Consider the following 12305-nt stretch of genomic DNA (forward strand, 5'->3'; position numbering starts at 1 on the left):
GCTCGTCAGTGATTAACCAGCTACTAAACAACGCCAGCTCCAGCATCGATCGCCCCTGGAGCACAGTGCACCCACAGGAGATGCTCTGCTGCTGCCAGACAGTGGCTTGTGCCATGCCACCAAGGCTGCAGCAGGCTCCAAGGGGAAGACAGTGCCAAGTAAACAGGGTGAGGGGGTACAGATTACTAGCACTCCTGTTCAAGCCCTTGCTCAGAGGGAGGTCAGCTCCAAACAGAGGATGGGTTGCTCGGGGCCTCACACATCTGAACCTGGCAACTCAACAAGCCTGGAGTTCCCCCACATCATCCTCTTCCCCTTTGCAATCACCCCAGGGACAGACAGGGTCTTGCTGCAAGATTCTCCCACTGAACTGTTCCCCAGAGCTGAGGCATCTTTCTGCCCTCCTCTGGAGATGCTTCAGCCCATCACTGTGGTGACATGACACCAGCACAACCCATCCCTTGAAGACCACCAGCACAGCCTAGGCACAGACAGGGACTGGCATGGAGAGGACAAGGAAAACATGGTGAGACAGCTGGGGCAGGGGAAAGCATGGCAGGCAGTATCAGTGGCTTCAGAGTGAGTGGAGGAGCCCACATCCATTAGCAGACCTGAGCTATTAGTGTACAGTTTCAGACTCTGGTCCCTGGGCTGTCACTGTCAGCCCAGGCATGGCTGGTAAACAATCTACAGAGGGGACTCAGCATTTCCAACTCCCAGGCACTGCCCAAGACCTTTCTCAGAGAGCAAAATCTCCTACCTGCTGCCTCTTGAGTCAAGACAGGGGTGACCAATGCAACAGCATCTCACTTCCATCCCAATGTGCCACTCACCCACAGAACTCCCCACATGGTGCCTAGGACTCAGCTCAACCTCAGCAAGTTTCTCCCCACTTCCTTCCCCTCCAGGCACCTTTTGTTGATGGGAGCAATTGCTGCCAATCTGGCTCACTTGGATCCCACTCCCACCACCACAGGTGGGGCAAATCTCCAGCCAGGCCAGAAGGACCCACAGCTCCTCAAAACCGGGATGTGGGTGCAGAAGGACAGGGCAGGCTGTGTCTCCCCATGCTACATGGTAACACCGTGTCAAGAGAGGACTGTCAGCAAAGCTTGTCCTTCACAGGACACAGGTATGCCACTGTCCATCCCAGTCCTTTCTGGAGGGATGTTGGCTGTTATGGACATGCCTAGACACAGATATCCTGTTTGCAAGCTCCTGCCCTGGCCCAGGCCAGGGAAAAGACACTTTCAAGTGAACAAGGAGTGTGCCCCATGGGGTGGAGTGAGCAGGGCTCAGGCAAGAAGCAGTCACGCAGGTCAGGGGGTGGCCCCTGCCTCATTCTGTGCCTCCCAGCAGAGCTGCTGCCAGGGCCAGGGGTTCTCTGTCTCATTCCTTTCCACTGCAGTTGGAAGCCAGTGTGCTGCAGAACAGCTGCAATCAATGTCACCAGCTTTGGTCCAAAGCTTTGAGCAGCTGCATGGGGAAGTAAAAGCATAGGGAAAGGAGAAAAGCAGGGCCTGAGGGTGGCACTTGCCAAATCTCCAACAGCACTGGGGAGGTAGGATCCAACCTGGGCATAGTCAGCCTGTTGCCCTCCCCAGGGCTCACAGGCAGGACACATGGAAGTTAACTCAGCACCTGCCTCAGTTTCCCTCCTGTCACAATCCACCTAGGAGCACTGCTACTGAGTACAGGACAAAGCAAGAGGTTAAGCAGCAATGAAGACTTTTCTATCCTGCAAGCAGGTTCACAGGCCCAGAGGGAGAGAGCCCCACATCTGCCTGCTTCCTCCCCACCACCCCCAGGCATGGCCAACCCTCAGGTCCAGCCCAGGGGTGCTGCTCAGGAGTGCCCTAGCATTATGCATGGACAAGAGCTGATGTTTACCACCACACCCAGCCTGTGCAAGAGCCAGCACTGCAGAACCAAAGCAGAGCATCCCAGGGCACCAGTGGAGCAGACAAGCTGCCTCTTGTCATCTCAGTCCATGCATGCCTCAACGCCTGGGGTCAGGCAGGATGCAGCTGAACATCTGCCAGCACAGGCAGGGGCTTGGCCTTTCACACGACCATCACCCTCGAGAGTTCAGGGAGCACCCAAGCAAGTGCTACTGACTCCCCTCCCAGCACTCATAGAATCCTCTGAGTGGATTTGGGCTCCACCAAACGTGCCACACTCAGACCACTTAGCACTTTGCACAGCCCTGACAGTTAGCACCCCCTGTGTCCCTCCAACAGTTAGCACCCCCTGTGGCCCCCAACCCTGCCCAAGTGCTACTTTGGGGAGAGCCAGGAGCAGGAAGTACAGCAGGGACTGCTGCCCAGGCCTGGCTGCTCTGCAGCATCGTGCTGAGTCTGACACCTCATATTTGGGGGTGAGGTGACCACAGACCCTGGGGACACCTCGTGCCCGTGGAGGTGCTGAAAAACACCCTAGTGCCCACTGGCACGCTCATACACAGTCCCAGCCCACAGCACCCCAGCACGCATCGAAGTGCAGCACCGTGCAGCAGATATCCTGCCAGCCCTGTCCCTTCTCCACATCCTCAGTCCCTGGACCTCGCACAGAGCAGACAGGACACTCCACTCCTTGCACCAGAAAACCCCTGCTCATCCTTAACAGCAGCAAACGGACACTGTGGCCGGGACTCTCCTGTGGACACAGACACATCCTCAGGGGCAGCTCCAGGCACCCACCGCTCGCCGCCCACATGCCCGGGGAAGCCAGCACCGCCCACACCCGTTACCTTCCAAGGACACAGGCTCGAAGAGACCAAATTGCTCCAGCACCTTGACGAAGAGGACCAAGACCACCAGCACTGCGATCATCTCAAGGCCTTCAAGGTTCATGGTGGGGGCGTCTCATGTTCCCTCACTCCCCTGCCCCCTCCCCACCACAGTCCTGGAGGCCCTTCAGCCGAGGGCTGCGGCTGCCAGACCATGCATCTCCAGGGACCCTGGCTTCTGTTCCCAGGAGAGCAGGGACCAGCTGCCACCCCTCTGCTCAGGGGAACCAGTCATCAGCTGTGGGCGAGCAAGGGGTCAGTGTGGGGCTGTGGCCAATGGCTCGCGGCGCCACATCCGAGAGCCCAGGCGGAGTAAGAGTGGAGAGAGGCCAAGTGGAGGGAGGCGTGGGGGGTGGCGGGTATGGGGGGGCCAGGGGGGAAGGAGGCATGCCCTCCCATTCCAATGACACCACCTCCATCGATTTGCTTAATGCAGTTGCTAAGGAAACAGGCCACAGATATTAAAAGGCACTCTGTTCCCGGGGGGGGAGGGGGGGGGACATGGGGAGGGACAGGACGCTGGGCACTGGCTAAACATCCAGGGTAGGGATGACTCAGACTTGTCCTCTGTGTCTCACATGAGTTTCTTCCACATGGGGATCACCATGGTTGAGCACCCAAACTCCTCACAACCCTCTCCTGAGGAGGGTCTAGGTCAAGAAGAGCAAGGGTCAAGGTCACCATCCACCTACTGGGATGGGTCTGGTCATCTTGCTGGGAGAGCCAAGGGGACAGGGAGCAGGGCTAGGGGAACAGGCCACTCAAGGTGCCTAAGAAACTGACAGACCACCATGCAGAACAGCAAGAGGCTGGAGAGGAGGGGATGCAGGGGATGGGGATCCAGCAGGACTGAGGGACCCAGGCAAGGTCACACCACAGCTGGAGGCAGAGGGTGAATCCAGGCACCCACGTGCCTGGCGCACACATCCAGCACAGCCCCCGGGCTGTATTTAGCTCCTGTGCTGGCTCCTGCCGCTTCTTCTTTCCTTTTTTTTTTTACCACATCCAGCCCTTGCCTGGCTGCTCGATCACAGGCCACAGGGATCACCAGGGAGCCAGGTGCCTGCTGGCCCCTGCCCCATTACCAGTGCTCACAACCCCTTGGAGTTCACATCTTCCCCTGGGGATGCTGCAGGCACTGCCTACCCTGGATGGATGAGTCCCACGTGAAGCAAGACCAGTCCCAGCTCCAGCACCAATGTGACAAGCAGGAAGCAGGACTGCCCCATGACACTGCTGCTCCACACCCTGCCTTGCTGCCCCCAGGAGCAAGGACTGCTACCCCAGGTATAGGTAGGGTGGCCATGCCCAGGCTATAGGGCAGACCCCTTGTCCAGCTCTATGGTCCCTCTGCACCCACAGAGGGCTCCACAGACAGGACCAGGGCAGAGAGCCCCCTTTCCTTCCTGTTGTCTTTATGCTGGTGAGTAAAATATGTCAACAGGGGAAGAAATGTCATCTTGGGACACCCACCAGATGGCAGAGGTGCTGGCTGATGATGGCAAGAGCTCTCAGAAGGGATACCCCACACCAACCCCTCCCAGAACCTGAAGCATTTGACACCGGGCAAGGATGGAGAGGACTGGTGGCTCAGTCCCAGGCCAAGGCACGGCTGAGCTACATAGCAGCTCCATGCTACCAGGCTACCATCTCCTGGCTGCCTGAGATGTGCTCCCAGGACTCTGACATGAGCAGAAGATGCTAGTGATGCATCAGAGGCAACTTGGTGAGAGAGATGAAAGTCTTCCCTGGGGAAACATGCCTCAGACTGGAACTTTTCAGACCTGACAGTTCCTTTTCTTGGAAAGAGGTGAGTTTCCAGACACTGAGCCTGGATTTCACCCAGCTGGCTTTGCCCCCACTCTGAGCCAGTCCCTTTGGGGCAGTGCAGGCCTGTTGCCACTCTCAGAGGAAATCTCTCACTGATGCCAACTGCACTTTTAAAGCCATTAATCTTTTTGAGCCTTGGTTGAAACCCATTCTCTCACTGAGCCTACAGCTGCTCCCAAGGCTGATGCCTGCCCTGCACTCCACGGGCATATTTATGTGACCTGACTTTGACCCAAAACAGCAGCAGAGGACCCCTTGCAGCTTAAGCCAGGGCCTGTCCCACGACAAAGGGTTTGGGAAAGCTCCTCTGCTACAGGAACCTGCTCGGCTCACACAAGCAGACCATCATCACCCCCTTGTCTCAGCCAGCATCATGTGATGCTGGGGCTGAAGAGCACCATGGCAGGGCAGACACTGAGCAACAACTTTCCTGCCTGCCCTCACACCCATCCTGTCCCATCCCAGCTGGCCTCCCTGGCAGAACAATAATAAATCACCCACTGGCCAGCATGTCAGGATTGCTCATTTCCATGATGAGGCTGTCAATAAAAGCCCTTTGTTGTTTGCTACCAGCATGACACAAGATCCCACCAGGCATCTGTGCTGGTCTCACATCCCAGCACCACATGCTGTACCAGAGCCCAGCTCCCAGCACCCCCAAGCTCATCAAGAGTTGCTCACCCGGATCACATCCCCTGCTACCAAAGGCAGCTCCAGACAGGCTGGGGGATGTTTTAGGGCACCACTCCCCTCAGCTCACCCAGGTCCCCAGGAGTGCTCCTCCATCTGGAGCTGCCTCAGGGATGGAAGAGAGACATGGGAACACATGTGAGACTTCACCTGTAGAGCCAGACCCACAGCTGCTTGTGAGGGATGCTTGAAGGGCCACCAAAAGTATATATACCACACCAGAAGTGAGACAGGGCTTTGTCCTTGACCCTGTCAAGGTCCATTGCTCCCAGGGGTGGCTTCTTGCCCCTGCAGCTGCCCATGGCCATGCCATGGGAAAATCCATGAAACTGAACTGTGCAGGAAGAGGTCACATGGATTGGATGGATGGATGGACGGATAAACAAACACATACTCCAGGCATAAAAGGTCCTGCATGTCCCCAGATACATAGTGCTGGTGCCAACCCTCCTGCCCTGCTTCCTGTCTTAGGGATTTCATGCTGCAAAGCCCCCTGCATGTGCACCCCACTGCACCAGACCTTGGAGAGACCCTTCAATGAAGAAACCAGGACCTCTGCCACATCACAGAGCTCCCCAGCACACCAGCTGATGAGCAAAGATGTAGGTCATGCCTAAAGGGACCAAGAGCCCCAAAACGCAGGTTGAAGCCCCAGTGTCAGCACCAGGCACCCCCACAGAGTGGGAGGCACCAGGGAGCCCATCTGCATCTCCATCCCACAGTGAGGGGCAGCGGTACCAAGACACCAGCAGCACAGTGGAGCTGGATGACCCCAGAGCAGCCCTGTGCCACTCCTGTGACTGCCACTGGCAGCTCTCACACAGAGTGGAGCAAGACCAAGACTAGGAGGAACAAATAAAGTGACTGAGGAGGAGACCAAGGTGTCTTAGAGAGGAGGCTCCCCAACCCCCTTTCCCACACCAAGCACCCAGCTTGCCTTGCTGACTGGTTTGTGGAAGAGACAGAACGAGCAGTGTCACCCTATCCCCCCGTGTCCCCATCCCCATACCTTCAATGCCACTGATGATTTTGAAGCAGCGAGTAGTGAACCAATAGGAGATCAGGAGGAGGATGGCAATCAGGGAGGCATAGAGCAGGCTGTCGTTGTGTAGGGTTGTCCTCTCCATGGCTCCATCCCCTGTGCTTGCTCAGGTCCCCTGCCCAGCCCCACACGCTATCTGGTGCAGCCCTGTCCCAGCAGTGCTCCACTGGCCACCCTGGGCACAGAGGCGGGGGGCTGCACAGGCAGGCAGGCAGGTAATTGGGAGCGTTGTGTGAGAGCCAGGCTCCCAAACCAATTACCTTAATTGTGCTCAGGCAGCACATGGCAAACAGTTAAAAATAACCCTCCTGGCCCGGGGGGAGAGTGGCACCATCAGCCAGAAGAAGGAAGTAGGGGGCAGAGAACAGACAGGGCTTGCTACACATGTGGCTGTATCTCTGTGCAGTGGGGCTAGCAAGGCATCACCATGGCCCAACAGCTCCTCTGAGTTCACTGATGGACCCTCAGGTCTCAGCCCCTCACTGCCGCCTTGCAGGTGGAGCTGGGAATCCTGGAAGCAGGGCTCTCCAGGGAATGATGCTGCAGACTGTGAACACCAGGATCTCTGCTGAGATGCCTGTGCTCGTCCTTGCTCCAGACACTGGGCCTTGAAGGAAGGTGTCTCTGTAGCCTTACCAGCCCAGAGAGCTGGGGCTGGCAGAGAGGTGCTGGCACCTCGTCCCCTGCACCCCAGCACAGCGCTTCCCTGGGATCAGCATCCGCTCTTCTCAGCCTGGTCAGAGCTCGTCAGTCTGGTTCCTGCTCTGCGATGCTGGGTGCGCTTGGGCAGTGCCACTGCGGGTTTGGGCATGCTCACTGACACCCCCCAAACCCCACAGCACTAGCTGCACCCTTGTCTGAGACACCTCCAGTCCCCAGGCCATACTCAGCCCCCTTGGCCACCCCACGGGACACATGACTGAGGAAGATGCTGGACCCAGGTCTTGGCTCTACCACATCTTTGCATGCAAGATGTCCCATCCCAGCAGCTCCAGCCAGGGGACAGGGCCACCCATACGTAGGTTGAGGGGCAAAGCATCATCCCAGCTGTGCCCTGTTCAGAGCACAGAACTCAGGCATCTGTGTCCACCTTCCCTGCCCTTCCCTATCCCCCAAGCCCAGCCACTCTGAGGGTCCACAGGGGACACAGGACAAGGTGGCAAAGTGGCCCAAAGATGCACCCATACCTCAGTACTGGGGAGGGGGACAGGCCCTGTAACACTGCCCTAGGCACAGCTGTGCCAGGATGGCCAGCCCAGGCTGGCACCGAGACCATGCCCCCTGTCCCACTTTGGGCTGTGACAATAACAGCCACGGAGCATTCCCCACCCAGCCGTCCCTGCCCTGGCTCCCTGGCACTGCCAGCAGTGCAGCCCTGGCACCCAGCTAAAATTAACCACCCGGCCAGCCACCCGCTGTCTATAAATAGAAGTGCCAAGGAGCAGGGGTTCTGGCCTGGAAAGCAGTTCTGTGTACACAGCACACCACAGGCACACACGGGGCACCACCCACAGCTGTCGGGTAGCTGGTGGCTGGTCCCTGTCCCTATCCTCCCAGCACCTGGGCACAAGAGAGTGTCCCCAGATGTGGGATGGGAGCAGATGGGGAGGGAGCAGGATAATCAGCACAGGACCCCTCTCTCTCTTCTCTCTGGGAGATGACCACACACCTTAACCATGTCCAGGCTCTCCCACCCCTGTGGCTACCCTTAGGGTGCTCCTAGCCTGGTGCTGCAGGGTGTTAAGGCACTACTACCCCAAAATGTGCCATGGGACCAGCTCAGCCACAGGAGTGGTGATGGTACCTAGGCAGAGCTGGGGATCAGCTGTCCAGGTGCCTTGGGCACTGGTGACCTGCTGGGGCAGAGCAGGGGGAGCAGCCTGATTGATAGGAGCCTCCCTTTTTTTTTGGTTCTTGGGGGCCATCATCCATTAGGGAGAGTTAAATTTAGGTTACAGCTGATCCCTTATTACCTCGCTGCTAATCAGAGCATGAGCAGATTATTAATAAGCACATTAAAATATTGGCGAAATGCTATTTTGGGGAGGTGAAGTCACAGTTTTAATCTGGTTAATTGATTGAGTCATTTCTCTTTCCCCCCATTGGCAACTCGTCCTTGGCTGGCTCTGCAGGGCACCCAGCTGGGAGGGTGCCCCACCCCAGGGCCTGCCTGGCCACCACCCAATAACCTGTGTGGTGAGATCTGCAGGACCTTCTTCACCTATGCTGGGAAGGCAGAGCAGCCAGCTCTCTCCTGGAAGGGCCCAATGGGCTAATGGTAGCTAGAGGGGAGGGATAGCATCTTGGTGACCCAAGTGCACATGGACTGGAGCAGTGGCTGGAGAGGAGGGGATGCTGAAGAGGAGAGAAGGCTGCTCAAGCCCCACATCCTACTCCCAACCCCAGGCTACAAGCCTTCAGAGGCACAGAGCTGCCCAGCTATGGGCTTCACCCCGCTTCAGCTTGTTCCAGAGGTGGGAGGACACTGAGAAGAGGGTGAGAAGTGATAGCCAGTGTCCCACTTCCAGCCATGCCCCCTGCACCCATCCCAGCTCCTTGCATAGCTGGCAGGGTTGCAGAGACAGCATGAGGCTGAGCCCTTGGGGCTGTCCAGCACCGCACATGGCCAGCCCAGAGACCCAGTCCTGAGGGACATGTGCTACAGACCCAGCCTGTAGTGCCCAGCGACAAACCCAGGACACAGGGACAAGGACCTGTAGGACATCCTTGCAGACGGTAGGCATGGGGCTTTCTGAGGTCCCCTTCCTGCACCACTCTGTCACCTGCAGTTCTGCCCCTCACACCCAGAGCCAGCCTGAGCTGACTCATCCTCTGCCCTCTCCACTTCAGGCTAGTTGGCTGGTGCCCAATGGAGCCAACTAGCAGGGATGGATCTGGTGCTGCCTGTGGTACACCCAGCCTCCAGAGCCTGCCAAGCTGCTCAGTACAGCCCATGCTTACCCTGCCACCCCTTCCCCTACTGCCATGTTGTGGGCTGGCAAGGAGTCCTGAAGGGGCTATGAGGTTGCAAAGTGATGGGAAGCGCCACCCGAGGCCATCAAAGGGCTTGGGTCCCTGCGGGCGGGGAGATGGTACAGAAGCTGGGCACAGTTCACAGCATGGATACCACTCCCAAGTCCCAGCCCCAGGGCTGCAACAAGAGCATTCCCAGGGCACCCTCACCTGCAAAGGCTGGGGAAACCCAGGGGCTCCCCAAGACAAGGCGGGAACAGAGCCTGGGAGGGGTTTTCCAGGTAGGCTGGGTCCTGGCAAAGGCAGTGCAGATGCTAGCCCTGCTCCAAGGCATGACGCTGCCACATTGGCCCAACAAGGCCTTCTCTGTGCTCCCAGCATGGCATGTCCCTGCCCAGCATCACTGTGGTCCAGATGGTCAGCCCCAGGGATTCCTGGTGGGACCAGAACATGGGGAGGGCAACCTGTCATAGGCACAGGGGTGAGGGCAGGAGCTGGGCATGCAAGGTCCCAACACAGACAGACACCTGATGACCTCCCAGAGACATGTCCATTGGTGGCTCTGGGCTCACACCTAGGAGAAAGGGTCCTGTCCAGCTGGCTGGGCTGTGCAAGGACTGGCAGGGAGGCATGGGTCCTGCAACAGCTATGACAGAAAACAGAGAGCAAAGAGCATGCAGCTCTGTCCCCAGGACCAGATAGCATCCCAGGACAGGAGCATGAGAGGTTGCAGACACCAGGCTATGTCCCTACTCCAGTCGGTGGGCACACTCAGGGGTTCTCTGGGCTGGCTGGCTGGAGGGCACAGCCCCAGACTTGGAGGAAACAGATGTTTGGTGTGGCACAGAAGGATCAGACCAGCTGAGATTCATTTGCACAGCAGCTTTTTCACACTCCACTCTGCATCAGCCCCCACCCCCCAGATAAAACATTCCCATCACTCCACATCTACAAGGGACCTTCAGGGTCCCTCGTTGCCTCCCATGAGCATCTTCAGCTTTGTCCTACATGGAGTCTAGTGCAACCGCTCCACCTGGGCTTGAATTGCTCAGCACCTAAACAGCATGTACACCCCCACCCCCCTCCCAAAAACAACCCCACAGAGCCCACCAGAGACCTCTTCCCGCACAACAGAGCCCCTGTGCCACCCAGGACAGCACCTACCTTGGGAGAGGGTCCCGGTGACAAACTGGTAGAAGAAGCGAATCACCCGGCCCAGCTGCCTCTTGCAGCGCTGCTGGCAGTGGCTCATGGCTCCAGCTCACAGCGCTGAGGAGGGACCCGGCCGCACCCCTCCCAGCTGGCAGACGGACCCCCGGCTCCTCCGAACGGCAGGGATGCCCGCGGGAGGGCAGAGCCTTCCTTGCCCGGGGCAAGCCCGCAGGCATCGGCAGCAGGTCCAGCCCGGTGGAGAGGGCACCGGCAGCGCCTGGCAGCGCGGCAGCCGCCAGGCCCCGCTCCCAGGCGGCCGGCAGCCGGCTGGGAAGTTTTATGCTGGGATGCTCCTGGGATGCTGGCTGCGATTCATAGGGGCTGGGGTAGGGCAGCGGCAATGCCCCTTCCCCGGCTCACAAAAGCTGACCCCCAGGTGGGAGAGGGAGTTGCGTCCCCGAGCGAGCCCTCCCCGTGCCGTGCCAGCCCGCCGGTCCCCTCCGCGCAGCAAAGTTGCCGAGGGGGGTGGGGAGTAGCGGCCAGGGGATGAGCAGGGCTGGGGAGCCCAGTGGGATCAGGCAGCTCTCTGGGAGAGGTGGATGAAAGCCTCCCTGGCTGCAGAGCCCTGGGGTGCCCCTGGCTCCTGGTCCACCTCTTGCCACCAGCTCGACCCGGCACTTCACGCCCTGGCTGGCCGGGAACCAGAGGCAGGTTGGTATGGCAACCCGCAAACTCCACAGGTCCCGCTGACCAATGAGGTACTGCTGCATCCCAGGGCCGCCTCTCTTCAAGAAATGCTCCTTCCGGAAGGGAGCCGGCACCGAGAGCATTCTGCATCCTTGGACATCAGCCCTCCACTTCCCACCGTTAAGTGCTGTGAGCATCCTGCATCCCCAGGCATCAGTGATCTGCTCCGGCCAGACAGTACTTCCAGTGTCCTGCATCCCTGGGCAGCAACTATCTGGTGCTGCAAGTGTCCTGCATCCTCGAGCATCAGCCCTCCAGCACTGTGAGAGTCCTGCAGCCACAGACACTGGCTTCCGCTGGCTCCACACAGGGGAGGAGACGAGAATTGACACAAGGATGGGAGGAAGAGAGTCAAACTCCCAGACCGCCCAGGCTGAGAGCTGCTTGCTCTAAAACTCAGCCTGGCAGTGAGTTGCTAGCTTGCACAGTGTGTCAAAGCCAGAAGAGAGTCTGGCATGTGGCAGCAGTGGGATTTCCCTGCTCCCAGAGCCAGCACAAGATGCTCTGTGCAGACTGGCAACCACATCTCTTCCTGAAGTCATATTTTCCCAACTGCAGTCCCCTCTCCACATTGCATCCACACCCTGCACCAGCAGGATCTCAGCTCTGCATCCATCGAGGCTCTATTATCTCAGAAGCTTCATCTCTTATTAATGGGGAAGGAAGTGAACAAAAAGGCACCTGATGGAAATTACAGCTTTTGCTGCCTCGGGGGTGGGAAAGCAAGCACAGACATGATCCAGCCAGGATCAGACTGCCCAGTCCCTGCCATTGCCTTAACAAGGAGCCTCAAGGCAAGGAAAAGGTTCACCCAGGAGCTGGTATGAGGTAACCTCACCCTCTCCTTCCCAAAAGAACCGTCCCATCCAAACCAAATTCTCCCTGTTTGTTATGCCAGCTATGCCTCTGCAAGGGGGTGGCAGCTCCCCAGCAGCCCCCCACACACACACACATTGCAACAGATAGTGCCCTGGGACAGGGAACAGGCATCAGGGGATGCTGCACTTGTCACTGTAGGGCTGAGCTAGGTTTGGGGAGACCCTACAGCAAGGCACAACACATGGCACAGCAGGGGCTTGCAAC

The 12305-nt window shown here is 58.3% G+C and overlaps 1 protein-coding gene across 3 annotated transcripts in view; it reads right to left on the minus strand.

The window, feature by feature from the left end:
• KCNIP2 (potassium voltage-gated channel interacting protein 2) overlaps positions 1-12305 on the minus strand; it is a 43750-nt gene that overhangs the window by 11421 nt on the left and 20024 nt on the right. The window contains exon 1 of one of the 3 annotated variants that reach the window (XM_068139507.1): positions 2750-3133. The exons of the other annotated variants lie outside the window; for them this stretch is intronic. Coding sequence (XP_067995608.1) covers positions 2750-2852 — 103 coding nt within the window. The 5' untranslated portion in view covers positions 2853-3133. Of the gene's footprint in view, positions 1-2749; positions 3134-12305 lie in introns of those variants that run through there. 3 annotated transcript variants of the gene reach the window in all.

Source organism: Melanerpes formicivorus, unplaced genomic scaffold, assembly GCF_026170545.1.
Source record: "Melanerpes formicivorus ecotype bairdi unplaced genomic scaffold, bMelFor1.0.p_v2 SCAF_6, whole genome shotgun sequence".
NCBI classification, from domain to species: Eukaryota; Metazoa; Chordata; class Aves; order Piciformes; family Picidae; genus Melanerpes; species Melanerpes formicivorus.